Genomic DNA, 27,038 nt, shown 5'->3' on the forward strand with positions numbered 1-27,038 from the left:
GTAGCCAAATAATTGAGGGAAATTCTCTCTTTATCACAGTTATTTCAGCAAATAAATTTTTAAAAGAATAGCAGGCGTAAAATACCACCATTTTGCAACCCCTAATGAATTAAGCGACTTCGCCAGCATGACTAGCTTCCAATATCACAAAGAGCCTGACAACCAGACATTCTATTATATATGTCCCCAGGGCCACACACTGACATCTATGTGGCTGTCTTGCCCTAGTGGTCAAACCTCAATCTGATCAGGCCTCTAGATCTAATTAACAATGTACTAGAAATACAGGGGAGCGAGGAGCTGACTAAACAATACCACAGAGATGCAGCCAGTAAAATTCAGGTCCACCTGGTTTCTTCAACAGATAATTTTTCAAGAAAAAAAATGGAAAAAAGGGAAAGAGAACCTAGAGAGGCTTAAGAGACATAGTAACCAATCACAACACATAGACCTTATCTGGATCTCAAATTAAATGAGCAAACTGTTAAAAAAGGGTGGGTGGGGGGACTATGAATCTGTGAGATATCTGGTAATTTAAGAAATCGTTGTTATTTTTTTCTTCTTTTTCTTTTTTTTTTTTTTTTTTTTTTTTTTTGTTGAGACAGGGTCCCACTGTGTTGCCCAGGCTGGAATGCAGTGGCATAATCATGACTCACTGCAGCCTTGAACTCCTGGGCTCCAGCGAGCCTCCCACCTCAGCCTCTGAGTAGCTGGCACTATAAGCACAGGCCACAATGCCTGGCTTTTTTTTTTTTTTTTTTTTTTTTTTTGTAGAGACACAATCTCACTATGTTGCCAAGGCTGGTCTTGAATTCCTGGGCTCAAGCAATCCTTCTACCTCAGCCTCCCAAGTAGCTGGGACTACAGGCACATGCCACAGTGCCTGGCTAGTTTTTTTTTTTTTTTTTTTTTGTAGAGATACTGTGTCACTATATTGCCCAGGCTGGTCTTGAATTTCTCGACCCAAGTGATCCTCCTGCCTCAGCCTCCCAAGTAGCTGGGACTACAGACATGTACCACAATGTCTGGCTAATTTTTTTTTTTCTTTTCTAGAGATATAATCTCACTATGTTGCCCAGGCTGGTCTTGAATTCCTGGGCTCAGGTGATCCTTCTGCCTTTGCCTCCCAAAGTGCTGGGATTACGGGCATGAGCCAATGCCCACAGGCAACTTTTTCAAGAATAACAGTGGTACCAGGATTATGTTTTCTCTTAAATCCCTTATTGTTTAGAGGTATACACTGAAATACCTAAAGAGGAAATGCTATCAGGCCTGGGATTTGCCAACAGATAATTCGGCAGGAGGGTGGTGAGTGGGTGGGAAGGATCCACAAGCTGCACTGTGCGTTGATCACTTTTCCAGCTGACTGGGAGCCAGGTCTCCAGGCTCCAAGCCTAAATACTCAGGAGTGACTTGCCAGGATGCGGTTGTGGTCAGAGGGGCCCATGAGCAGTTAATGGTAGCAGCGAGTGAGGCCACGGTTCAGGGCCACCTTATAGAAAAGCAGGGAGAAGCCTGCCACCGACTCTGCATGGGCTCAGCACCAGGCCAAGGGATGTGGCTGCAATGTGACATGCCATGGGAATGACTGTCCCCATTCTACTGATAATAAGGAAATCAAGGCAGGGGAGACAGTATAATTTAGTGGTTAAATGAGTGGATGGCGGGTATCCCACAGGCCTGCGTTCCAATCATGACTCTGCCACTGCACTAGTCTGGGTGGCCTCTGCGTATTTCAGTCTCTGCATCAGTATAGTGGGGCTCATAATGGTCCCTTCCTCAAAGGGCTGTTTGAGGCTTCAGTGAATGAATATCTGTTACCTGCTTCACATAGCCCAGTGCCTGGCATTTAATAACTGCTTAAAAAACTGGCAGTTACGTGATCAGTTATTACTATAACCACTGCTGTTATTACTGGAGAGGTTAAGAAAGTTACCTAATAGTTGGCATGGGGCAGAGGCAGGATTTGAACTCCCATCCCTCTGACTCCCCTAGTTCACACCTCCAAGCAGCGACCAGGCCCTCAGGCTGTGCAGAGCAGGGTAGCCGAGTGCTGGTCTGTGGGTTGCAGGTCCATGCGGATCGATGCTGTATCTGAGGCTTCCCCGCTTACTGACTTGACCCAACCTTGGCTTATGAAATCTGACAAGTGCAGGGGAAAGTGCAGCCACCACTGCCTGTGGAGGCTTCCTGAGCCATCACCTCCAACCTCAAGGAGGGGAGAGGGAGCTTTCAGCCCCCGGCAGGCCTGGGTCATTCATGTGTAAACTCCGAACCGTCCACTGCAAAGGTTTACAGACAGCTACTGTGTGTGAGATGCTCTGCTAAGCACGGAGAAGAAAACGCAGACCACGGCTGTGTCTGGAAGCATGGGAACCTGCTTTCAAATCCCGCCTGATGCTTCCAGCTGTGTGGCCCTGGAGAATCACCTCCCACCTCACTTTCCTGAGCCTCAGTTTCCCTTGACCACATGACCTCACAGGGTGGCTGGGGGAGGGACATATGCGATTCTATTTGATGTCTGAATCTGAGGTCTCAGAGGCAGAACAGTTTCCCCAAAACCCTGTGGTCATGAAAATAAAGCTTCTGATAAGACACTTACTTGTCCAGGGTCCGGGAGTCGTCAGAGTACTCGGGGAGCTCATTTAAGTCTCTGGGGGAGGCGGAGATTTGGTGCAGGTGGATGGGCAGCGCCTGGCCATCCTTGCCCACCACTTCCAGGCCAGTGAGCCCCAGGTAGTGCAAGTCTCCCCAGGAGGCAGTGAAATTCAGCTGAAGGCCTGCAACAGGAAGAGAAGTGGTCCATCAGCACCAGAGGCTCCGGAGGAGGCATCTAAAATGAAGACGGGGAGAGGAATGCTATTCGGCCTCTATAGTCTAGCAACTTCAACCCAGACCCAGAGTGCCTTGTGGATGGGCTCTGTGCCTTTCCTCTAGGTGGCCTTGGGCCCAGGCCACTGTCAGTGCTCAGCAAACAATGGTAGGCTGCATGGATGAGAGTTAAACATGCACACAGCCCTGGGTCCTTCCTCTGCCTTCCAGATTGTGCTGTCCTACCCCACACTGAACGTCCATGGTGGCTTCCCATGCTTTCTGGCCAACAACACATTCCCCATCAGACTTCTATCTACTTCTCTGCCCTCCCTGTGCACCAGGGACCCTGGGCCCCACCCAGACTGTCTTCAGTCTCTCGTATTTATATTCCTCTCTCTCCAACCACAGCATGTGCTGTCACCCCTCTATAGAATTCACATGGTCTGGTTGACCTGTGCTCACCCTTTAGATCCCAGCTCCCTTCCTCAGAGAAGCCCTCCTGACTTCTTTGACCAGGTCAAACCTCCACTGATAACCTGCCATGCCACGGTACACTTCCCTTTCCAAGCCCTGGTCACCGCTGTAATCTCGTGATCATTTGGTAAATATCCACTTGCCCCACCGGATGCCTAACTCCTTGAGGGAGAAACCCCGTCTGTTTCTCTAAACCATTGTGAACCGAGCCTGGCACAGTGCCTGGCACACAGTAGGAGCTCAGTACAGATGGAATGATTAAACCAGCAACTACACGGAGACTTACATCAGTAAGCCCCGGCGCTGGAAACTGACATTTTATGCAAATTGGTTGCTATCACAAGGATTCCCATGGGCTCAGAGTAAAGGAAGTGACCTAGGGTGATACTGCCATCCTTTTGCCTCTGCTCCCACCCTCTCTCGATCAGAGACCCTTTAGAAGTGACCTTCTGTGGCCCTGGGGCAAAACAGCCCAGGTGTCATTCATTTGCCCAGGAAGCTCAAATGGAATGAATCTCTTGATCAAGCCCTGTCAGATAATTGGCTGGAACGTCTCTTTCCTTAACGGTCTCTCATTAGAGCAAGACCAAGCACAATAAACCCTTCTGCCCTTAGAGAATTTGCCGCTTATTTTAGCACCCTTTTGGGTAGCTAAGTATAAGACTCTCACTCTTTGCAGCATTCACAGAATGCCAGCACCACAGAGCGCGCAGAAGGAAGCGGGGTGTCATCTGGCACCAGCCCCTTGCAGCTCAAACGAGGAACTGGAAGCCCAGAGAGGTGAAAGGACTTCTCTGTGGCCATGAAGAGGGGCTGGGTCACCTGACCTCCCTGGAGCTTGGTTTTTTCTCCCATGCCCCGTCATCTCCCAACATACTTTTTGTAACTTAGCCCTCAGATCTTTTCCTTCCTTCGTGGTGCCAAGGTAGCTCTGAGCATCTCCAGGCAGACGAAACAAACATGTGGGCAGCACGGCACTGTGCACATGCGCTTCTTGCTGCATCGGTCATGTGCAAAGTGGCTACAGACTCCTCCCACCCCATGTCTCTGTCGTTGCAATGTGATTTTGCCCCTTATCCTATCCAGAGTTGGAGTCTATTTCTCAGCTCCTAACTCTGGGTCATGTGATTTGCTTTGACCAATGGGACAGAAGCCCACGTGATGCAAGCAGAGCCTGTAAAGCACTCAGGGCTTGAGACTGCCGTGTGAGGTAGCCCAGCTGACCCAGTTGCCTCTCTGGCCAGCAGCCTCCCCACTGCCAGACCAGTGGTGAAGATGTCCTAGGTCATTCTGCTGCTGGTCCACCTCCCTGTTGATCAGGAGCTTGAGCAGGCCCAGTAGAGGCCAACCAAGCCGGCTCACCCAGAGCTGCCCAGCCAAGCCACCGAATTACGAGTCAATCATGAATATAATTCATGGTAGTTGTGTTAAGCCAGTGGATTTCGGATTGGCTTGTTTGGCAGCAAAAGCTAGCTGACACACTCCTTCTCAGCATGGGTCAGTGTTCCAATGTCATTTCCTGAGAAGTCTTCCCTAATAACCAGAGCTCAAACAGCTCCACTCACCCCATCACTCTCTACATCCTTACCCTGCTTGCCTTGTTGTTTATAGCACTGAATGCTTCCTGACAATTGAGTCTACATTGATTTGCTTATTGTCTTCATCAGTCTCCCCCACTAAAATGGAAGCTCCCTGAGACCAGGACTCTGCTGGTTTTGTTCACTGCTGTATCCCCAGAGCCCAGAACAGTGCTTAGTAGATGTTCAATGAATATTTTTAGTAAAAATTTTAAACACATGACTAATTAAAAAGTAGGGGTTCGGCCGAGCGTGGTGGCTCAAGCCTGTAATCCCAGCACTTTGGGAGGCCGAGATGGGCGGATCACGAGGTCAGGAGATCGAGACCATCCTGGCTAACACGGTGAAACTCTGTCTCTAAAAAAAAATACAAAAAACTAGCCGGGCGTGGTGGCGGGTGCCTGTAGTCCCAGCTACTTGGGAGGCTGAGGCGGGAGAATGGCATAAACTTGGGAGGCGGAGCTTGCAGTGAGCTGAGATCTGGCCACTGCACTCCAGCCTGGGCGACAGAGCGAAACTCCATCTCAAAAAAAAAAAAAAAAAAAGTAGGGGTTCAGTAGATATCTGCAAGTAAATGAGACAAATGAAAATTATTGGGTTTTACCAAATTCACAGTCAATGGTAAACGAATATTTATTGATCATCTACTGTGTACCAAAACCTATTTTTGGCATCAGAGCTACAGGAATGAACAACAGAGCACAATCTCTGAACTCAAGAAGCTTGCATTCTAGCAAAGACTGTCAATAAACATAATGAATAAAGAAAGACTACAGTTCCCAAGAGTGATGAATACTATGAAAAAAAAAATAGCAATAGGATAGGGAGTGATTGAATACGAGCAGAGGTGGTCAGGGAGGGCCTCCCTGAGGAGGTGACTTTTGAGCTGAGACCAGGGTGCTGAGAAGGAACCTACCACACTTTCGCATTTCTGGAAGAAGAATATTCCAGGCTGAGAGGAGAACAAATTTGACCCATAGGTGGAACCAAGTGGCCAAGGGAGAGAGTAGAAGAAAGTGAAATCAGACAGGTAGGCAGGGGCTAGATCATATCAAGAAGTTTGGATTTTCCTTTCTTTGTAATGGGAAACTACTGGTAGGTTCTATGTTGAAGCAGGGGACCAGCATGATCTGATCTGCATCTTAGAAAGCTCCCTTCAGTTGGATTTTATAGGGAGACCAGGGAGGAAGCTGTTGCAGTTAAGGATGGCTTGAACAAGGCTGGTGACAATGAATATAGGGTTGAAGGGGACAGATACAGGATCTGTTTCAGAGATAGCACTACCAGGATTCTCAATGGTCTGGATACAGAAGGAAGGGGAAAAAAAGTTTTGACCCAGGTGACAGAGGGGCTGTGGGCACCACTCCTGAGATGGAAGGGCCACAGGTGGAGGAGGATGTGGATTTGGACGACGGAAATCAGCGTGAGGGAGAAATGCCACCTCCCTTTGTGACAACAAAGAGATGCCGGCCCAGACTCTCCCAAGCCTGCAATCTCTTTGTTTGCCTGGCAAGCTGCACTGCGATTCCATCTAATTTGGGGCTGTTCTGAAAGTGATTACTCTCCTTTTCGAGCTAATATCCAACATGCCATATTCATTTTCCTCTGGTGTATCAATTAGTATTTATACAAATGGAAATTAATTTTGTTATTTCTCCCCCATGTTTCAGCCCTCTCAGCTCCTTTCTTATTCATCACTGCTGATATTTGTAAAACTTCCAAAATTAGTGTCATCTGCAAATTAGCAAGTCATATATCCCCTTTCAAAACATTAATAGGATTGGCCGTATTTACCAACCCCAACACATTCCCCCAGGGTCAGTTTATTAAAGGTCTCTCTGCTCTGCTCTTGCACGGAGTGATGAAGTGGATTGAGGATTTTGAATACAGTGAGGAAAAAGCTAAAGGTTCACAGAGAAGAGATTCAGAAATCACAGGCCTCGAAACAGACGCAGAGGGTGCTTGGTTGAGAGGCTCTTCTGCCTTCCTACTGAGAAGAGAAGAGAAATTACACTTGCCTTGCAGTAAAAAGGTCTTTGAGCTCTACTCCAGGGCCAGATTCCCAAAGGCACTGAAATAACATCTCTGTGAAAGGTCAGGAGCCGGGTCAGCAGGAAACACATCAACAGATAGCATCTTTGGGGAAATCATCAGATGAAGGGGACAGTGGCTGCTTCTGCCTGGCCAGCATTCCCGCTTTCCTTCTGGTGACCACACTCTGACCTGCTCTGGAGAACCACCCTGTGCTCAGTCCACACTGTTTGGGTGGCTGACCCCTTTCTCTGGGCTCCAGGCCTGGCCAATCTGTGTTTTCTATCTCCCACCTCCTGCCCTACCCACCATGGTGAGTCACAGTGGCTGATTTAAGGATGGACATACGAATTAGCCGGGCACGGTGGCACACCTACAGTCCCAGCCGCTCGGGAGGCTGAGGCGGGAGGATCTCTTGAGCCCAGGAGTCTGAGGCTGAAGCGAGCTGTGTTTGCACTACTGCACTCTAGCCTGGGCCACGGAGTGAGACCCTGTCTCAAAACAATAACAACAAGCAAACAAATACACAAAAAAGAGAATGGGCACATGACTCAAGCTAGGCCCAGAGATCTAATTCTGGGATAGTTGATGGAACTACTGGGATTCAGGAAAACAGAAGTTCTCTTTCATCTGGGACTGCTGGGTAGAAAGGAGGCATAAACGGGAGCTTCCAGGACTTTCCACATGGATGGTGCTGAACGGGAGAACGGCAAGAGACGAAAAGAAGGCAGGGAGAGGGAGGCAGACACCATGTCTTGAGACACCATGTCTTGATGCCATCATTTCTGTAACTGAACGCAGCTGTGTGGAAACTGGCGACCCCTAACTTCTAGTTGCATAAGCCAATAAGTTCCCTTTTTTGCTGAACTCAGCTTGAAATAAATTTCCATTATTCATCCCCTGCCAAAAAAAAAAAAAAAATCCTGACCAACTTAAGGGAGAACCAAATTGAATAAAAAACGATGGCTGTCTTTTGGGACCTCACAGCTTCGTGGAGGACACTGACTCTTGCAGAGACTTCTGATGTGAGGTGGTCTCCCAGTGAGAACCCTAAGGCAATCTGCTAGCGTGGTGAGGATGTGGGCTTTGGATTCAAACACCTTTGCTTCCACTCCCAGCTTCCGTACTGGCCGTGTGACCTTAGGTAGGTGACTCCATCTCTCTGAGCCTCAGCTGCCTGATCTCATGGAAAACAGAGCCAGGAGTGTTACAGCGAGATAAGGCAGAGAAAGCCCAGCACAGTGCCTGTCTGGGAGATGAAACCAAGCCTTAAACCAGGCTCTTGCCTAATGTTAGGCTGGCCTTTAAAACTGCTGCTATTCGAAAGTAATTGAGAGAGTGCCCTGGAATGTAAGGGGCTATGAGAATTCCAAATAAGGCAACTTCCTCTAAGGCATAAGAGATCATTGGTTATTTTGGAGTGGGTGAGGGAGAGATGAATTTTCACAGGGGATGACAGGGAAGACTCCTGGGGAGGAGATGCGGTTGCACAAGGGCCGTAAGGGAGGGGATGTGGAGCTCACTTAGGGCACTGCTCAGGCCCCACCTCCCACCCCCGGGAACAGAAGGACTTAGTCTTCTGGTGGTGGGAAGTGCTGACGGCTGGCAGCTCACCACTGAGGCCCTTGACTTGTGACTGCCCTTGGCTGAAGAGAGTCTCCTTGCAAAAAGCCATGCCCAGCTGGGCACGGTGGCTCATGCTTGTAATCCCAGCACTTTGGGAGGCCAAGGTGAGTGGATCACCTGAGGTCAGGAGATCGAGACCAGCCTGACCAACATGGTGAAACCCTGTCTCTATTAAAATTACAAAAATTAGCCAGGCATGGTGGTGGGCACCTGTAATCTCAGCTACTCGGGAGGCTGAGGCAGGAGATCTCTTGAACCTGGGAGGCGGAGGTTGCAGTGAGCTTAGATCACACCACTGCACTCCAGTCTGAGCGACAGAGCAAGACTGTGTCAAAATAAATAAATACATATTAAAAAGTAAAATAAAAAGCCATGCCCCTCCCCAGGGGCAGCCCATTGCCAGTGCCATGTTGATACAGACAGACAAAGACATGGCCCCTGACTCAATTCAGGATGACCCCAAAGGGCCATCCCAGGTTCCGAGCTCCCTGTGGAGCAGGCTGAGGCCTTGAAGTGGCTGCACCGCAGACCAGCTTCTCCCTCTGCCCAGTGCTGCCTCCCACCTTTCCCTGACAAGAGCACACCCCAGTAAATTCCATCTCAAGGTCTGCATCTAGGGAACTCAGTCAGCGACAGGCGGTCTTCAGAAGACGAGATGGAGCGGGAAGGCATCCTAGGCGGAAGGTGTGGCTTGCACAGGCGCCTGCAGGTGGACTCCAGAGATGGCATGGGGAGGTACCGGAGGGGCTGACACTGGGATTCGGAGAGGCTCCAGCTTCATTTTGGAGATGAGGATGGGGAGCTGGGGAGGGGAGCCTGAAAGTGTCACATCTTTTGTTCCTAAAGTAGAAGCAGGTCACATTCACAGGGGGCAGGAGAGAGAGGAAGTGAGGCTGCCAGGAACCTGGTTACCAGGGTGCAGGAGGGAGGAGATCACAACCGGCAGTGACCTTGGGCTTGAAGATTTCCCAGGACGGGGAGGGGCTGGCATGGACGCGCATGGATGAAGAGAGGAACTGGCTGGAAGGATCAATGGAAATAGAAGGGTGATGAACAGGCCCAGCAGAGAACCCCTGGGATTTGCTCAGAAGTCACAAACTGGCAGCTGGCTGGCCAGATACACAATAAGTGTTTTATTTGGCTCATGTGATATTTTAAAACATGAGGAAATTCATTACCCACATTTGAGAATCTGGAGACTTCGCGTAAGACTCTAGATTTCCGACTTCTCCTGAGAAGTCAGAAGACCTGGTACCCTGGGCCCGTGCACCTGCCCCCACCCCCGGGGCAGAGTGGATGCAGGTTTTCTCTGCCTGTGCATCTGCTCTTTGGTGGAGTTGGAAGAGAGAGCTTGGGGCACCGTACCAACAGATGCCTTGGGTCTCTTCGGGCTCTTATGTCCTCTTGTTCTACACTTTCTGGGTGCCAACTACTGCTTCCTGGGTCAGGGCCACAGCTAACACATAGGGTGTCTGCATGCATAATGCAAAAATGCCCCTCAGTGAGGGCAAAATGAGAAGAGATCCCCTCCTCTGGAGTGAGACGGCCCTGCTAGAGCCAGGGAGCTAAGCACAGGCTGGTTTCAGCCTCCACTTGCCCCGTAGCCTGGTGTCTCTGTGCAGTGTGCAACCCACCCGACTGTACAGGGAAACCCTGTCCCAAGTAACCACAACTCCCCCTGACCCCGGAAGGTCCTCCTTCCACCCGACACTGCTCTAGGAGAGGTACTCACAGATTCCGTGGTAGATGCCTGGCTCTGGCGTGGTGACTTGGGTGACATGGGGACTGGATGGGAGCTCTAGCTCTGGGACCTGCACATGCGTTGGAGAAGCAGAGGAAAAGGGGGTGGTTTTAGTGATGCCCACACAGCTAGCTGGCTGTTTCTGCAGACACCACTGCCCACCCTGTGCCCAGGTAAGTCCCTGTCTGTCTTCCTGGATTTTTCTGCCTTTGTGGAAGCTATGGGACCAGGGATATGGGCAGACCCTGACTCTCTGGGGTCTGCATCCTTCTCAGCAGCTTTCACTGGCCAGGGAGGAGCCTGATGCTAACAGCTAAGGTGTTTAGATTTCCTCCAAAAGGGAAGGACCCAATAAATGCTTATGTGGTGAGCTAGAGGAAGAAAGAAAGGAAGGAAGGAAAGGAGGAGGAAGGGAAGAAGAGAAGGAAGGGAGACAGGAAGAAAGGAAGGAAGGGAGAGATGAAGAAAGGAAGGAAGGAGGAAAGGAAGGAGGGAGGAAGGAAAAGAAGGAAGGAGGGAGGGAGGGAAGGAGGAAGGGAGGGAAGGAAGGAGGGAGGGAGGGAGGGAAGGGAGGGAGGGAGGGAAGGGAAGGAGGGAGGGAGGGAGGGAAGGAAGGAGGGAGGGAGGGAGGGAAGGAGGAGGGAGGGAGGGAAGGAAGGAGGGAGGGAGGGGGAAGGAGGGAGGGAGGGAGGGAAAGGAGGGAGGGGGGAGGGAGGGAGGGAGGGAGGGAGGGGGAGGGAAGGAGGGAGGGAGGGAGGGAAGGAGGGAGGGAGGGAGGGAGGGAAGGAGGGAGGGAGGGAGGGAGGGAGGGAGGGAGGGAGGGAAGGAGGGAGGGAGGGAAGGAAGGAGGGAGGGAGGGAAGGAAGAATTCAAACCATACAGAATGGTTCTTAACCTTGGCTAGTCACTGAAGCAGAATCTCTAGGGATGGGGCCCGACATCCATATTTTTAAAGATCCACCCAAGTGATTTCCATGGGTAGCCAGGATAAAACATCCTGGTCTTCAGAGAGTCAACAGTGGGCCGCCACACACTTCTTGGGCCTTACGTATAAACTACTTGCTCACCGTCTCTTTGCACCGTCAGTGAAGGCAAAAGAGACTTGACTACTTCACAGCCAGGAAAGCTGAGGTGTAAAACGGAGTGAAGGCGCTGGTCTCTCATGAGACGGAGAGAGTGATCCCCCCAGCCCCTCACAGCACTGGGCTCATCAGAGTCCCTTACGAGCGCCTTCATCTTTTGGAAAACGCTGGGCAAATGGAAGCGCCCAGGGTGGACTCCCACCTGGAGACCCCTGGGTCAAATCCAGAGCACAGGCACGGCTTGTGGCCCAAAGAAGGTTTGAAAACATCTGAATTCACTGCCAGCATTTTTAAATGGAGAGATTTCACAGAAAAATCCAGCTTTCTGGGTCCTCTTGTAAAAATCAGGAGAACTGGCAACAACAGGCTTGCCACTCTTGGTGGCCGCTTTCCTTGGATGTGGGGAGGGGCACATACTCCCCTGCTGCCTGTGCCTTCCCATGCCCTGCTCCCGCACCCCAGGCTCTGCCTGGCTATGGGATACAGCCCCAGTGAGCATCGCGGGGTCCACACGACATGTCGCTGCCTTGCCTCGGTCATGACCTTCCCACAGCCCAGCCCCATCACCTGTGGCTTCTGTTGTCCCCATTTCTCCCCTACCCTCTTTAACCATCTCCTCTTTTTCCTACTGGTCCTGACTGGAATTGACCCTGCAGGTCATCTTTCATTTTAAAAGATTTGTTTATCTGGCTGGGTGTGGCAGCTCATGCCTGTAATTCCAGCACTTTGGGAGGCCAAGGTGGGAGAAGCGCTTGAGTCCAGGAGTTCATGACCAACCTGGACAACATAGCAAGACCTCATCTCTACAAAAAATAAGGCCGGGCGCGGTGGCTCAAGCCTGTAATCCCAGCACTTTGGGAGGCCGAGACAGGCGGATCATGAGTTCGGGAGATCAAGACCATTCTGGCTAACACGGTGAAACCCTGTCTCTACCAAAAAAAATACAAAAAAAAAAGTAGCCGGGCGAGGTGGCTGGCGCCTGTAGTCCTAGCTACTCGGGAGGCTGAGGCAGGAGAATGGCCTGAACCCGGGAGGCGGAGCTTGCAGTGAGCTGAGATCCGGCCACTGCACTCCAGCCTGGGCGACAGAGCAAGACTCCGTCTCAAAAAAAATAAAAAAATAAAAAAATAAAATAAAAAAAACTAGTGACATGGTGGCGCACACTGTAGTCTCAGCTACTCAGGAGGCTGAGATGGGAGGATCACTTGAGCCCCGGGAGTTTGAGCTGCAATGAGCTATGATCACGCTACTGTACTCCAGCCTGGGTGACAGTGCCAGGCCCTACCTCTAAACAAAATAAAAAATAATAAGTTGCTTATCGATTACAAGCATAAACTGTGGAATCATGCATTCAAGTTCTACCCTTGTTTCTCTGTCATGATGTGCCCTTGGGCAAGTCACTTGACTTGTCTGAGCATCGGTTTCCGAGATGGCAATGTTAATAGTCTCTACTCAGAGGGTCGTCACGAGGGTGAAACAAGAACACTGTGCACCCTGCTTGGATCATGATATGTGTTCATGAAACCACGGCTGTGATGATCATTATTTTAATTGTCTCTCTGCCTGTGAACAGTGTTCCTAGTCCTTCCATCAAAAACAACAGTGAATGATCAAAACACAACCCAAAGCAAAAACTCCCCCGAGACTGCCAACCTCTGAATTGCAGAGATGACACAGAGCTCATTTCTCCTGGCTTTGATTAAAATTTGAATACTTTCTTTACTTCGGTTAAAAAAAAATAAAAAAGTAAAAATAATTAGAGAGTGAAATATGACATAGAGGACAAAAAAATGAAGTAGAAAAATGGGAAATGTCAACACAGTGGCACCAGCAGCTTAAAGGATATCCATCTTAATTCTCCCTGCTCTACTCGGAGTTAGGGGAAGAAACCTCTCTGGGGTCCCCCCCCCCCCCAGCCCCCCAGCTCCAGTCTTACCCGGTCATCGGCCCCCAAGCCAGCCTGGGTGAAGGGCCGCTCATCCCCCTCGCCGTCGGCCGTGCTGGGCCTCCTCAGTGCCTCCTCATCCTGCAGGCTGTCCAGGCTCCCCACATCCAGGTCAAACATCTCATCGGAATAGAATATGGCCTCGAGAATGTCATCATCAGTCGTGAATAAGATCGTGTCTCCAAAGTGCTCTGGGGCTAATGGGTTACCAAGACGACAGAAGGGTCAACTCACCCCATCCCAGTGATTTGTAGATCAAGAGCCTAAACCCATCCACTTCTGTGCTATACAACCCCAAACCCCTAACTGGTATTGATTAGTGTGAGCCTTATTAGTCTTCACAGATTTGCAAATGGAATGCACGGACCATAAGCATCACACAGATCTAAGGAAGGGATCTAATTTCATGAGAATCACTGTGATATGTCATCAGGCAAGTGACATTTCTTTCGGGTGGGCGAGGCACTATGCCAGATACTGCTGGTACCCCACACAGATCTCGGTGTATCCTTTTCTTGGGTGCCTTGCCTGGAAGGGTGTGGGAGTTACATCCCCAACCTAGGAAGCCTTGGCTCCAATGACTGCCTGGTAGGTGGGGTTCTAACGTCCTGCTCCTTCACCTTCAGGCAGGAAACACCTGAAATTTATGTTCCAGAGCTCCCTCAATATTTGGTTGAGGCTGGGCTTCCTGGAAACTATATCCTTGCTTCACTATGCCAGGTTTCTCCTAGAAGCACTACCTCCATAAGTCACTTGCCAAAGAATGCCCCATCTCAGACTCAGGTTCTAGGGGCTGGACCAAGACAGGTGTTTTATAGGAGGAGCTGAATGATGTCAGGCCTAGCACACCCATGCTGTAAGAGGGGATGAATGGACTAGGTCTGTGGCTGGGTGCAGGGGCTCACGCCTGTAATCGTAGCACTTTGGGAGGCCAAGGTGGGTGGATTACTTGAGCCCAAGAGTTCGAGACCAGCCTGCGTAACATGGTGAAACCTTATCTCTACAAAAAATACAAAAATTAGCCAGGTGGGTTGGTGCATCTGTAGTCCCAGCTACTTAGGAGGCTGAGGTGGGAGGATTGCTTGAGCCCAAGAGGTCGAAGCTGCAGTGGGCCAAAATCATGCCACTGTGCAGGGCAAGATCCTGTCTCAAAAAAAAAAAAAAAAAAAAAAAAAAAAAAAAAAAAAAGGAAGAAAGGGCCGGGTGCAGTGGCTCATGCCTGTAATTCCAGCACTTTGGGAGGCTGAGATGGGTGAATCACGAGGTCAGGAGATTGAGACCATCCTGGCTAACACGGTGAAACCCCATCTCTACTGAAAAAAAAAAAAAAAAACCAAAAAATTAGCCAGTTGTGTTGGCAGGCGCCTGTAGTCCCAGCTACTTAGGAGGCTGAGGCAGGAGAATGGTGTGAACCCAGGAGGCGGAGTCTGAAGTGAGCTGAGAGATTGCGCCACTGCACTCCAGTCTGGGGGATAGAGCGAGACTCCGTCAAAAAAAAAAAAAAGAAAGAAGAAAGAAAAGAAAAGAGAAAGAAAGAAAAGAGAGAGAGAGAAAGAAAGAAGAAAAAGAAAGAAAGAGAAAGAGAAATAAAGAAAGAGAAAGAGAAATGAAAGAAAGAAAGAAAGAAAGAAAGAAAGAAAGAAAGAAAGAAAAGAAAGAAAGAGAAAGAGAAAGAGAGAGAAAGAAAGAGAAAGAAAGAAAGAGGAAGGACTGATCTGTTGTTGGCTAGCCAGCTGGTCTGTTTTTTCCCATAGACCCTCAGCAAGTGGCAGACAGGGGCTCCGAGAACATTCTTACAGACACGCCGTACCTCCCGCCAGGGTTCCAGAGGCCTTGGCGATTTCTCCTTCAAAGATGCACTGGGTGTCTAACAGCATCGTGATGTCTTTCACGCCTCGGAAGGAATGTATCCGAGATTTATTGTAGTTCCAAATTCTGATCAGGGCAACGTGGCAAGGGTGCGTGAAGTCAATGGTGATGGAGTGGGATTTGCCTGGCGTGAAGGGGGCCAGCCAGACGTGCATGTCGTCCTGGGTCCTGTTCACCCCGTCGATGAGGTTGGTGACCACGCGGGGGTCTTTCCCATAGGCTGGTAAAATATTGATATCGGGAGGGTCTGCTTTTATGTTTGAAATCTGCACCGGTTCACCCTTGGAACTGAATATTTCTATTCCGTTGAGGCCGACATAGTGTCTGTCCCCCCAGGTAGACTTGATGTCAATGACCAAGCGCTGTCCATAAGGCAAAACGGGGATTTTAAAGTCGCCCCCAGCGTCTGTCTCTCCAGTGTAGCCATCCTGCTCTCTCGATGGCCCTGGTTGCTCCCCCTTCTTGGAGGGGGGCAAGTCGCTGTGCCGGCTGCTCTTTTGCTGCAGGAGCTCATCCAGGATGTCCCCCGGGAGCTCCGTGTTGGAGATGCGTCCCCGGTGGGAGCGGTCGAAGGCACTGAGAGAGCTCCATGACTCGTGAAGTGTGTGCTCCTGCTCACTGCGCCACCTTGACCGTGACGGCGTCCTGGAAGACCAGGTGTCTTCTGGAAGAAAGGACAAAAGAAGGGGGAAGCCCTGTGAGTGGCATGCGTGGAAGTCGGGACCATTAGAGACTGTCTCCTGTGCTGGCTCTCAGCGAGGCAGGGTCACCTCCAGAGGAGCCCTCTAGAAACCAGCGGGGTTGCTCCTGGCTGTCTCCTTAGCCAAGAGGCCTCCTGGCACTGGATGGCTGGGGCCAGGCATGTTACCATCCTGCACTGCATGGGGGCCCTGGCACAGAGCTTGGTCTCCTGTCCCACACAGCTTCTGACTGTCCTGTGGGCCATTCAGGTCAGTAAAAAAAATTGTCTATGATCACCCAATTCCAGAATCTGGTTGTTTTTGCAAAAACATGAAGTATTTTTTCATAGACTGAATTTTCTAAGAATGCAATCATCGTGCGAACCAAGGGAAGGCTACTTGGCTGTGTTAGAAACTTTGCCAGGAGTCGCTCCCCACTGTAGAAACTCCCATGACCAGGGGCAATGCTGCTGCCTGGGGCGTCTGAGTCAGCAACAAGAGGGTGTGTGCTGGAGGCTGTCAGAGTCACGTGACTCTAACGGTTTTCAAAGACAATTTAATGGCAGGTGGAAGGCTTGTAAAAGAATGTTAAATGGAAAAAGCCAGATACACAGTTTTAAATGCAGCATATCCTGGTACGGGTTGACATGCACCCGTGTTAACAGTGTTGTTTCTGGTTTCTGGGTGGGGAGCAGGAAGGACTTTTATTTTCTTCTTTGTAGCTTGATTTTTTTAAAGTTCCCTACATGCATTACTTTTATTTTCTTTCTTTTTAATTTTTTTTAGAGACAGGGTCTCGCTCTGCTGCCCAGGCTAGAGTGCAATGGTGTGATATCAAAGCTCACTGCAACCTTGACCTCCTGGCCTCAAGCGATCCTCCCACTTCGGCCCCCCGAGTACATGGGATTATACGCATGACCACTGGGCCCAGCCTGTAATACCTTGATAATCAAGAAAAAAAGATGCTATTTATTTATTTATTGGGACAGGGTCTCAATCTGTCACCCAGGCTGGAGTGCAGTGGCGTGATCATGGCTCACTATGGCCTTAACCTCCCAGGCTCAGGTGATCCTCCCACCTCAGCCTCCTGAGTTGCTGGGACCACAGGTGTGCATCAACATGCTTGGCTAATTTATATATATATATATATATATATTTTTTTTTTTTTTTTGGTAGAGACGGGGTTTTGCCATGTTGCCCAGGCTGGTCTTGAACTCTGGGCTCAAGTGATTCGCCTGCCACAGCTGGACGAATCCCAGTGCTGGGATTACAGGTGTGAGCCACTGCGCCCAGCCAAAAATGCTATTTTAAAAAGCCAATCGGCCAGGTATATTATAAAGGAATGAATTTATTTGCACACATGGCTAAAGCCTGTGTCCCAAGCACATGGAGAACACAGGCCCAGACTGATCTGAAGGCCCGACGCTCCTTATGGAACATGAGAGCCGCGGCGAGCACACCACGCAGTGGCCTGTTCTCACAGCCACTAAGGGCTCACCGCCATCTAAGGGTGTCATCCTGCAAAAACAGCGACTGCTGACACTGACATTGTTTTTCCTCCTTTCATATCACACTGTGCCCTGCACTCCACTTCCTGCCTGTCTCCTAGGGGGCTCGGCTCTATCGATTATCTTCTCTCTCCAGAATCTTCAATCACTCCTTCCCCACTGGCACCTTCCCCTCTTTGCCTGCAGACATGCATAAATCTCTCCTACCTGGAAGAGAAGAAAGGAAGAAACAGGAAGGCGACCTGCTCCTGTGGCTCCCTCCGACCACGACCCTATTTTCTCCCTGTTTCGCTCAGGCGCTCTGCCACCCCTCCCACCCCTCCCACCCCTCAAGCTCCTGCCACCTGGTGCCTCTTTCCAGTGGGATTGTTTTGCTCACTCAAACTCCACTTCCCCTTCCACTCGGATTTGGGGGATCCTTTGGAGGCCCCCCCCCACCTTCAGGCCATCTAATTAGATCAATGCCGACAGTATCCTTCCAAGCCAGCCTCAAAGAGGGGTACTCTTTAAACTGGTGGCGCTGAAGCTGGAAGCATGGAGATGTGGAATTGCCAAAGGCTATCTTGCTACCCGCTGGGGAGAACCTGCCTGAGAATGAAGCCAACACTGAGAACATGAGTCGAGAGATGGAGGATCCTGATGACAACCTCTGAACTCCTGGATCCAGCTGTGCCTGAAGTTAAACTCCTGGTGGCTTTCTGGTCTTTGCATGCGTACGACTCCTACAATTCCCTAACCCGCCACTGAAATGCCTTCCCCAAGTGAACAATGACCTCCCAGTCTTTGTCAGTTTTCAGTCTATGTGTGACATCCCTGGCAAACCTCTTCCATTTGATAGCTCCCACTCCACTGATACAGGAGCCACTGTACTTCCGTGGTTCTCTGCCTCTCCCACTGACAACTCTCTCCATCACCCCAGTCCCGCCCTCCCATACCCTCAGTCTGGGGGTGTCCCAAGGCCCAGGCCGCTCCTCTCCTGACGCCACCATCCTTCCTTGCCCTCATTTAGCTCCTGGTTCCCAGGCAGGCAGGCCCTGCTTAACTTTACAGGTCAAGTTCTGCCTTCTCTTCCCTGGGCATCATCCTTCAATCCCAATGACCTCTTGGAAGGTCCAGACATGTCCACTCTGTCACTTCAGTCTCCATGTGCCTAAAATGGAGTTTGTCATCAGCCCCTCTAGCTGGTATTGTCTCTCCCGTACTGAGAATCGAGACTACCTGACTCTCACCACACCCACAGCCCTGAGTGTGGCCACCGCTGACTCCTGCCCCCTCCTCTCTGCCCTCCCCACCATGACCTTTCAGCTCCAGCCCCGCTGGCCCTCCTGCTCCCCGGCCAGGCTGCCTCTTCTGGCCTCAGCAGCTTTGCCCTTGCTGCGCCCCTGCCAGGAGTGCTCTTCTTCCAGAGGCCCACCTAGCTGGCTTCGCTTGTCACCCGCCTCCTTGGAGAAGCCTTCTCTGCCACCTTATCCTCGCTCCCGGATGTGTCCCAGTGTGCAGCACAGCTCCTGGTGTGTGGAAATGCCAGTGAAGGGCTGGACGCTGGTAGCCCTCGGGATCAGGCCTAGAGGTTGAGGGACTCCCTGCTCCACCTGTCAGTTCCTCTGCCCCTGTCCTCTGCCCTCCCCTCCTTCTCATCTGCCATTTAAAAAGATACCAGAGGTTTCTTCCATCCTCTCCCCTCAGGCACGAGGCTTAACATGTGGCAGAAGGAACTACCCGGATGGATTCTCATGACTTCAATTTATGTGATTTGATTTCCATCGACTAAAATGAATGGCCTGGGTTGGTTTGCAAGTGCACCGAGGAGACAGCACGGAACGCCACATATCAGGGACACTGCCTGAGTGCGTGAGACAGGCAGAGACTTTGCTTTCATTCTGCATCTGCTTTCTAACCTATTCTCCCTGAGTTGTACACTCTGGGTTTAAAAGCAGAGGAGTAGATGGCTGGGTGCGGTGGCTCACGCCTATAATCCCAGCACTTTCGGAGGCTGAGGTGGGTGGATCACCTGAGGTCAGGAGTTCAAGATCAGCTTGGCCAACAGGGGGAAACCCTATCTCTACTACAAATACAAAAATTAGCTGGGTGGGGTGGCATGCACCTATAATCCCAGCTGCTCAGGAGGCTGAGGCAGGAGAATCACCTGAACCCAGGAGGTGGAGGTTGCAGTGAACTGAAATTGTGCCAATGCACTCCAGCCTGGGCGACATAGCAAGATTCTGTCTTGAAAAAAAAAAAAAAAAAAAAAAAAAAAGCAGAGGAGTTGAGCCTTGCTCTTAGACCTCTTCGACATGAGAGCTGGCTGGGGGCCCATGGACCTCTATGTCTGCAGACTCCATGGGAATTGGGGAGCTGCTGGGATCAGTGCTCTGTCCTGTCGTCACCAACATTTCTACAATCTGCACAGACATCAGAAAGCCACTCCTTCAACCTGCAGTCAACACAATCTGGGAGGGGTGCCCAATGACGAGATGGTGCTATCAAAATTTCCTACATACTCCTAGATTGAGATGAATAGGACTATGGAGCTCTGAACTGAAGTTTGTCAAAATCAACTGCACTGCCATGAGGTATGTGGTAATTGCTGCTAAAACAGGAAATGATGAAGTACTTAGAGGGATATCACAGAGCCATGTTTATTCCAGTGAATCACCCTTTGGCCATCACTGATTGGACAAGGAGTGGACACCTGACCCAAGTAGACCAATCACCTTCTACCCTGAGACTTTGGAATTGGTTGCAGGAACAAGAGCCGGGACATAGTCACTCTAGGGCTGTGAGGCCATTTCCTTACATTTCTCCTCATACAGTTGTGAGGCCGTGTGAGTAGCAGAGAAAGCTGGTATCGTGAGGAAAGTGAGGGGAAGTGGACCCGCAGAGAAGAAGAGATAGGGCCCAGAAGAGACAGAAAGAAGCGTCCTTGGCTCCTGCCAACTTTCTGGTTCTTCCTTCCAGTCCCCTGTGATGAGTCGCTACACTCTCTACCTTTGGGGTCAAGGTGATCATTGAGGATTCTCCGAATAACACGCTCTTTACTGCTCAAACTGGGGTGATAAGATCTCCTTCACCTGTAAACAACTGACCCCTGATGAAAATAATTCCAAAATGCAGATGGCATTCAATGAGATGCTCTGCTGGGCGTAAGATTTCTCAGGCTTGCTCTTTCTCTCTTGCTCTCTTTTTTAAAAGAGACCAGATCCTGCTCTGTCTTGATTTTCATAAGTTCCTTACATTATATTGCTTTAATTTTAATTAATTTAATTTATTTAATTTTATGATTTCATTTTTTGAGACAGAGTCTCATTCTGTCGCCCAGGCTGAAGTGCAGTGGTGTGATCTCGGCTTACTCCAACCTCCACCTCCCGAGTTCAAGCGATTCTCATGCCTCAGCCTCCTGAGTAGCTGGGATTACAGGTGTGCGCCAAAACACCTGGCTAATTTTTCTATTTTTAGTAGAGAGAGTGTTTTGCCATGTTAATCAGGCTGGTCTTGAATTCTTGACCTCAGATGATCTTCCCGCCTCGGCCTCCCAAAGTGCTGGGATTACAGGCAAGAGTCACTGTGCCCAGCCCAATTTTCGTTTTTTCAGAGACAGGGTCTCGCTCTGTCACCCAGGCTGGAGTGCTGTGGTGTGATCATGGCTGACTGCAGCCTTGACCTCCAGACTTGAACTGCAGACTTTGTTTCACTTTAATTTCTTTTCAGGCATTTCAGTCCCTGGGTTCAAGGGATCCTCCTGCCTCAGCCTCCCGAATAGCTGGGACTACAGACACACACAACCACACCCAGCTTTTTTTTTTTTTTTTTTTTTTTAACTTTTGTAGAGATGGGGTCTTATTATATTGCCGAGGCTGGTCTTGAACTCCTGGCCTCAAGAAATCTTCCCACCTTGGCCTCCCAAAGTGCTGGGTTTACAGATGTGAGACAGTGCACCCAGTACCCAGGCTCTCATACTGGCAACAAAATTCCAATCCCAGAACAGAACTTGGGCAGTCATTCATTCCGCCAGCATTCTTGGTGGGCTGGCCTGTACCTTTCTGGAAGGGCATGGCTATGGGATTTGGTGCTAGGTAATGGAAAATTTAAAATTTCTAAGCAACTTTCCTTTTTAGCATGACTGGCTTAACAAGCATGAAATCTCAGGGGCTTGGTTCTTAATGTGCCGTTGAGCCAAGCACTGAAATGCTTGGAAAGAAATTAAAGTGAAACAGAATCTCCTGAACTTGGGCAAGTTAGAGTAACACCGTTACCTCAGAACTCCCGGAGGCTTTGCATGACTGTTTGCTGGGAAAGCTTGGAATGCCTGGCCTTCCCGGGGCAGTTGGGTGATGATGGCTGTGACCATAGGCTGTGACTACTATAGGGTAGTGTTTGGAAACATGTATGGTAGAGCTGATCTGTCTGGGTTCGAGTCCTGCTTTAACCCTAACTGTCTATGTGACCTGAAAAACGTTACTTCCATCTCACGTTCTCTTTATCTGTAAAATGAGTCTGTCAGGAGGTTATTTGGGTAACACGCCTGGACCAGAGCCTGGCTTACCGCAAGCATGCTGTGCACCCGGTCACTGCAGTTCTTTCTTACAACGGCCCTCCCACACTGTGAAAGACCTGCCATGAGCCAGGCGCCTGCCCTCAGAGAGCTCCTCAACTCCTTCCTTCCACCTTACCCTCCTCCTGATGCTGACTGAACCTATGTTAAGTCTCAGAAGGGGTGAGCAGCAAAAATCTGTAAGGTTGGGGAATCAGAGGAGGCAGCTCTGCCCATGATGACACTTGGAGTCTGAGGAACTTGTTCCTGCACCCTAAGTGACATGTCAGGGGTATATCTGCTAGACACTCCCTAATAGAGAAACGCTGATTTGAATCATTAAGAAATGCATGCATTAAGACATGGAATTAACCCAAATGCCCATCAATGATGGACTGGATAAAGAAAATGTGGCACATATACACCATGGAATACTATACAGCCATAAAAAGGAACGAGATCATGTCCTTTGCAGGGACATGGATGTAGCCAGAAGCCGTTATCCTCAGTAAACTAATGCAGGAACAGAAAACCAAACACCACATGTTCTTACTTATAAGTGGGAGCTGAACTATGAGAACACATGGACACAGGGAAGGGAACATCACACACTGTGGCCTGTTGGGGGGTACAGTGAGGGAGGGAGAGCATTAGGAAAAATAGCTAATGCATGCTGGCCTGAATACCTGGGTGATGGGTTGACAGGTGCTGCAAACCACCACGGCACACATTTACCTATGTAACCTGCACATCCTGCATGTGTACCCCAGAACTTAAAATAAAAATTTTAAAAAAGAAAATAAGAAAATAAAACTGGAAAACAAAATGCATGCCTTGCCATTGCATAGATATTTCACCCAGAGGCAGCATCACAGAGAAGGTGATGATGATGACAGAATAGCTAATCTCTCTTGGGGGCTCCTGTGTGCCAGGCACTGTGTTAAATGCTCCACAAGTATGATCTCATTTGATCCTCCCAGCACCCTATGTATTATTAGTGCCATTTTACAGATGAGGAAACTGAGACTCAGCAGGGTTTCAGAACCTGCCCGGGGTGTGGGTTGGAGGTGATGGAGCCAGCATATATGCTCAGGCAGCCTGGCCCCAGGGTTTTGCTTCCACGTGGTATAGGGTGGGGTTAAATTCAGAGGCTCTAGGGGTGAGCCCTGGCATGGCAGGCCTGAATGCTCTGTGGATGGAAAAGGACCTCGTCCAAGCTAGTGTTGAAATAACAGCTACTACTCGCCGAGCACTCATCATGTGACAGGTTCGGTGTTGCTATTTGGAAGCCATCATCTCATTCCTTCCTTGCCACACTGGGTGGGGAAGTCATTACCATTTTACAGATGAAAACACTGAGGCCCAGGCTAGAGGTCTCAGGCCTGTAAGCCGCCAAGTTTAGATTCAATGGTTTGACTCCTAGCTGCTATCCGTACTCCTTCCCAGGAGCCAAATCTGAGTGCAAATATTGAGACTCCCTGCCTTGGTGGGCTCTCCGTTCATAATCAGGAATGCCCTTGAAGATCATCTAATCATCTACTGCAAAGTTCACAAAGCTCTCAGGGTGAGTCCTGCCAACAGATGTTTTTTTTTTGTTTGTTTTTTGTTTTTTGACACATATAGTGGTTTAAAAATAATCTCAATCAGTTGCCAAAGTTAAAAAATAAGAAACATTTCTGGTTTCTCTTGAAAAAGGTAAAAGGGAGGTCTGGTACAGTGGCCTTGCATTCATTATTATTATTTTTTTTTTGAGATGGAGTTTTGCTCTGTTGCCCAGGCTGGAGTGCAGTGGCACAATCTCAGCTCACTGTAGCCTCCACCTCCTGGGTTCAAGTGATCCTCTTGCCTCAGGCTCCCAAGTAGCTGGGATTACAGGCACACACCACCATACCTGGCTAATTTTTGTATTTTCAGTAGAGTCAGGGTTTTACCATGTTAGCTAGGCTGGTCTTGAACTCCTGGCCTCAGGTTATCTGCCCGTCTCAGCCTCCCAAAGTGCTGGGATTACAGGTATGAGCCATTGCGCCCGGCCTGGCCTTGCATTCCTAAAGGCTGACTAGAAACCTGAGTGGAGTGGCAGCCGCCCTGTGGGTGGGTTTATGGTCTCCAAATTGCCGAAGTCCTCACTATTCCCTGTGCCACTTCCAACACCCAGGCAGTGTCGATTGCTATGCATCATCACACTTGTGTTACTATTTTTTCTTTTTTTTCTTGAGACAGAGTCTCGCTGTGTCACCTAGGCTGGAGTGCAGTGGCACAATCATGGCTCACTGTAGCCTTGACCTCCTGGGCCAAAGCGATCTTCCCGCCTCAGCCTCCTAAAGTGCTGGGATTTCAGGCCTGGCCACTGTAGTCACCTATTTTTCTAACAGTTGGAGAAAGTGAAGTGATTAGAGACCAATGTCTCTATGAAAGGTAGGAGAACAAAGTAGTCTTTTGGAAAATGGCTTGGAAAACTCATGTGTTGCAAGAAAAATGGGCAAAGGGACATACTTTGGTGGCAATGACAAACACATCTATGAATTTGTCATGCAAAATGTGTCTTGCCCATTTCACTCATTTATGTACCTCTTTGGCCCCTGAGACAGTGATTTTGTGACCCTTAGTTGAGAACCACCACCTTGTTTTACAGATAAGGAAACTGAGGTCCAGGGAGTAACTGGCTTCATGCCAATTAGAGGCGCTGGGATGATGGTGCCCAAGTCAGGCTGCTTTTTGGAGCTTACCTCTGCTGGCTGACTGTTCGTCCCCATGACTACTGCTGCCAGCATCCTTCCTTGAGCCCCTCCTCCCACTAGCAGGGCGCTCTCTGTTGGGGGGCTGGTTAAAGATGTCTGAGTCATCACTGTGGACTTTGGGGGTTGTCCTCTGGGGTCTCTCCTTGGTGTTGGCACTCCGGCTGGTCCCCCGCCCTGGCTCACGCCGGGGGCCTTTATCCCCAGCCTCGGTCTCTCTGGGACCCTCACCGATGACATCGTCTGACGGGAGCCTGCCCTTCCAGGCCAGTGGCTTCTCGGGACTAAGCCAGAGGGGTTTTGACTTCCTGCCTTCCTGCTTCCTGTCCTTCCCGGTGGGAGAAGGTTGTAACCAGGACGGGGTTTTGCCGGGTGGCTCACAGATTTTTCTGCCCATGAGGTTTTCCAGTTGTTGGATGAGAGAGGGCTCCTCGTGGACAGGAGGGCACCTGACAGGTGGGGAGGTGGCAGGAGCACTGGGCATGTCACCTATCAAAGCGGGGGCTGCCGACAGTCTCAAATATTCCTCTAACTGGGACAAACTGTCTTTCCTGCAATTAGTTGAATTCTTCCTTTCGCCAGACACATCTCCTTGTGAAGACAGCTTTGCATCCACTAATGTTTCAGCTGGCTGTGGGCAACCGAGACCGAGCTCCTTGTCCCCGCTGGCGCCAGCCATCTCGTGGGCGCCTCTGCTTTCTTCCGAGTGAATGTTCATGGTGTTCTCCAGTCGCTCGCTCTTCTCGTTCTTCTGGTCAACCAGGATGCTGTGGTCAGCTGGGGCCTCCCTGTCTCCTTTGTCTAACTTGCCATTGAAGATAAGGTTTCTGTTGACGTAAAGCTTCACGTTCTTGGCACCAATGTCAAGATCCTGAAACCACAAGATTTAACAAAGTGAAGATGCATAGCATCAGACTGATGTATGAAATTTTGGAAGTCGGAGATACCAAAAAAAGAAAAGAAAATGTGAAATGCTAGAAACGCGAGCTTTTGAAAACGACAGTGCTGGGGGTGTGAAACTAGGCTTGGTCTCATTTCCGTGCGAACCGTTACATACTCTATAAATCAAAGGACTTTCACAAAGAGACGGACTCAATCGCTGCCTTCGTCATCATTACCTCCTGTTGGGACATTTGTAATAGCCTACGAATGGGTCCCCCTGCTTCCCGTCTCTTGCTACTTTAACTTGGACTTCACATTGCCACCAGAGTTAATTTTCTACCAGAGCCAATCTGTCCAGTCATTCCCCTGTGTGAAATCCTTCATGTTTTTTTCACAGCCTATAGCAGTGTTCTTTAAAGTCCAGTTCCTGAGACCATCTGCGTCAAAAAGCCTGAAGTGCTTATAAAACACAGCCTTCCTGGCCTCGGCAGGCATCATAATTGGGAGACCGTAAAAACAGAGGCTGAGACAAGGACTTGGGTGCAAGTCGAGTATTTGGCAGGTGAGTCCAAGAGGTAACGGGGAAAGTAAGATAGGGCAGGAAAAAGGAAACACTCAATTTTTTTTGAGCTGGTCACTGCTGTGGCCGACTGGTGCTCCTTCCCATGGGGGCCCTCTGCGGAACTCCAAGAACTCACTTTCCCCAACCCCAGTCTTCACCTATCTTAAAAATGGCTCCATCCTTGAAGCAGTTGCCAAAAACCTCGTGGCCCCCTTGATCCCTCTCTTTCTCACTTGCCCATCCGATCTGCCAGCTGTCCCTCGCCTCTCTCTTCAGAACACTTCCTGGGTCTGACCTCTCTGCCTGGAATGTGCTGCTGCCTTCCTTGCCCAGGCCACCAGGTCCTCTGACAGAGACACTACTGCCGCCTCCTAATTGGTCTCTCTGCTTCCACTCTGCGGTGTCTCCTCCAAATCCTGCACTCACACTTCATTTTCTATGCAGCAGTGAGTCTTTTTTTTTTTTTTTTTTTTTTTTTTTAACTGAAATCAGATCATGGGAATCTTCTGCTTAAACGCATGTTGCAAGTGTCTCTCCAAGACTGGGACATTTATCCACTGCTAGTTCAAGGCTGCCCTCGGGGCACTGATGCACCCACACACGCACGAGCTGAGTGTGCTCCCACGGCAGAGCACCCCAAGAGCACCTGAGGCAGGGCGCTGTCCACATGCGGGGACTGTCCCACGTCCACAGCAGCTGCAGTTGGAAGGGAGCCAGGAGGATGCCGTGTGACGACCACTGCCTCAAGGGCAGCCTGTAGGTAACTACTGGACTCAAAACAAGTTCTCCAGGTGATTTCTTCACACGACAGGGTGCAGAACCATGCTGCTGATGGGATAAATTCCAAAGCCCTCCACGTGACATGCAGTAACCTTCACAAAGGGTCCCCACCTCGCTCTCCTCTCTCACTGCCAGCCTAAATGCCCCCATGTCACACAGGTTCAGCTCTATTCCTTCTATGCTTAAGATAAAATCACACCT

General features: G+C 49.9%; 1 protein-coding gene across 3 annotated transcripts in view; it reads right to left on the reverse strand.

Annotated features, from left to right (window-relative positions):
- The window catches only part of KATNIP (katanin interacting protein), a 233,638-nt gene that overhangs the window by 16,166 nt on the left and 190,434 nt on the right, over nucleotides 1-27,038 (reverse strand). For all 3 annotated transcript variants that reach the window (XM_050773880.1, XM_050773878.1, XM_050773879.1), the window contains 5 exons: nucleotides 24,605-25,484; nucleotides 15,101-15,823; nucleotides 13,282-13,487; nucleotides 10,255-10,333; nucleotides 2,603-2,780 (listed from right to left, as the gene is read on the reverse strand). In XM_050773880.1, coding sequence (XP_050629837.1) covers nucleotides 2,603-2,780; nucleotides 10,255-10,333; nucleotides 13,282-13,487; nucleotides 15,101-15,823; nucleotides 24,605-25,484 — 2,066 coding nt within the window. The remainder of the gene's footprint in view (nucleotides 1-2,602; nucleotides 2,781-10,254; nucleotides 10,334-13,281; nucleotides 13,488-15,100; nucleotides 15,824-24,604; nucleotides 25,485-27,038) is intronic.

This window comes from Macaca thibetana, chromosome 20, assembly GCF_024542745.1.
Source record: "Macaca thibetana thibetana isolate TM-01 chromosome 20, ASM2454274v1, whole genome shotgun sequence".
In the NCBI taxonomy this organism is placed as follows: domain Eukaryota; kingdom Metazoa; phylum Chordata; class Mammalia; order Primates; family Cercopithecidae; genus Macaca; species Macaca thibetana.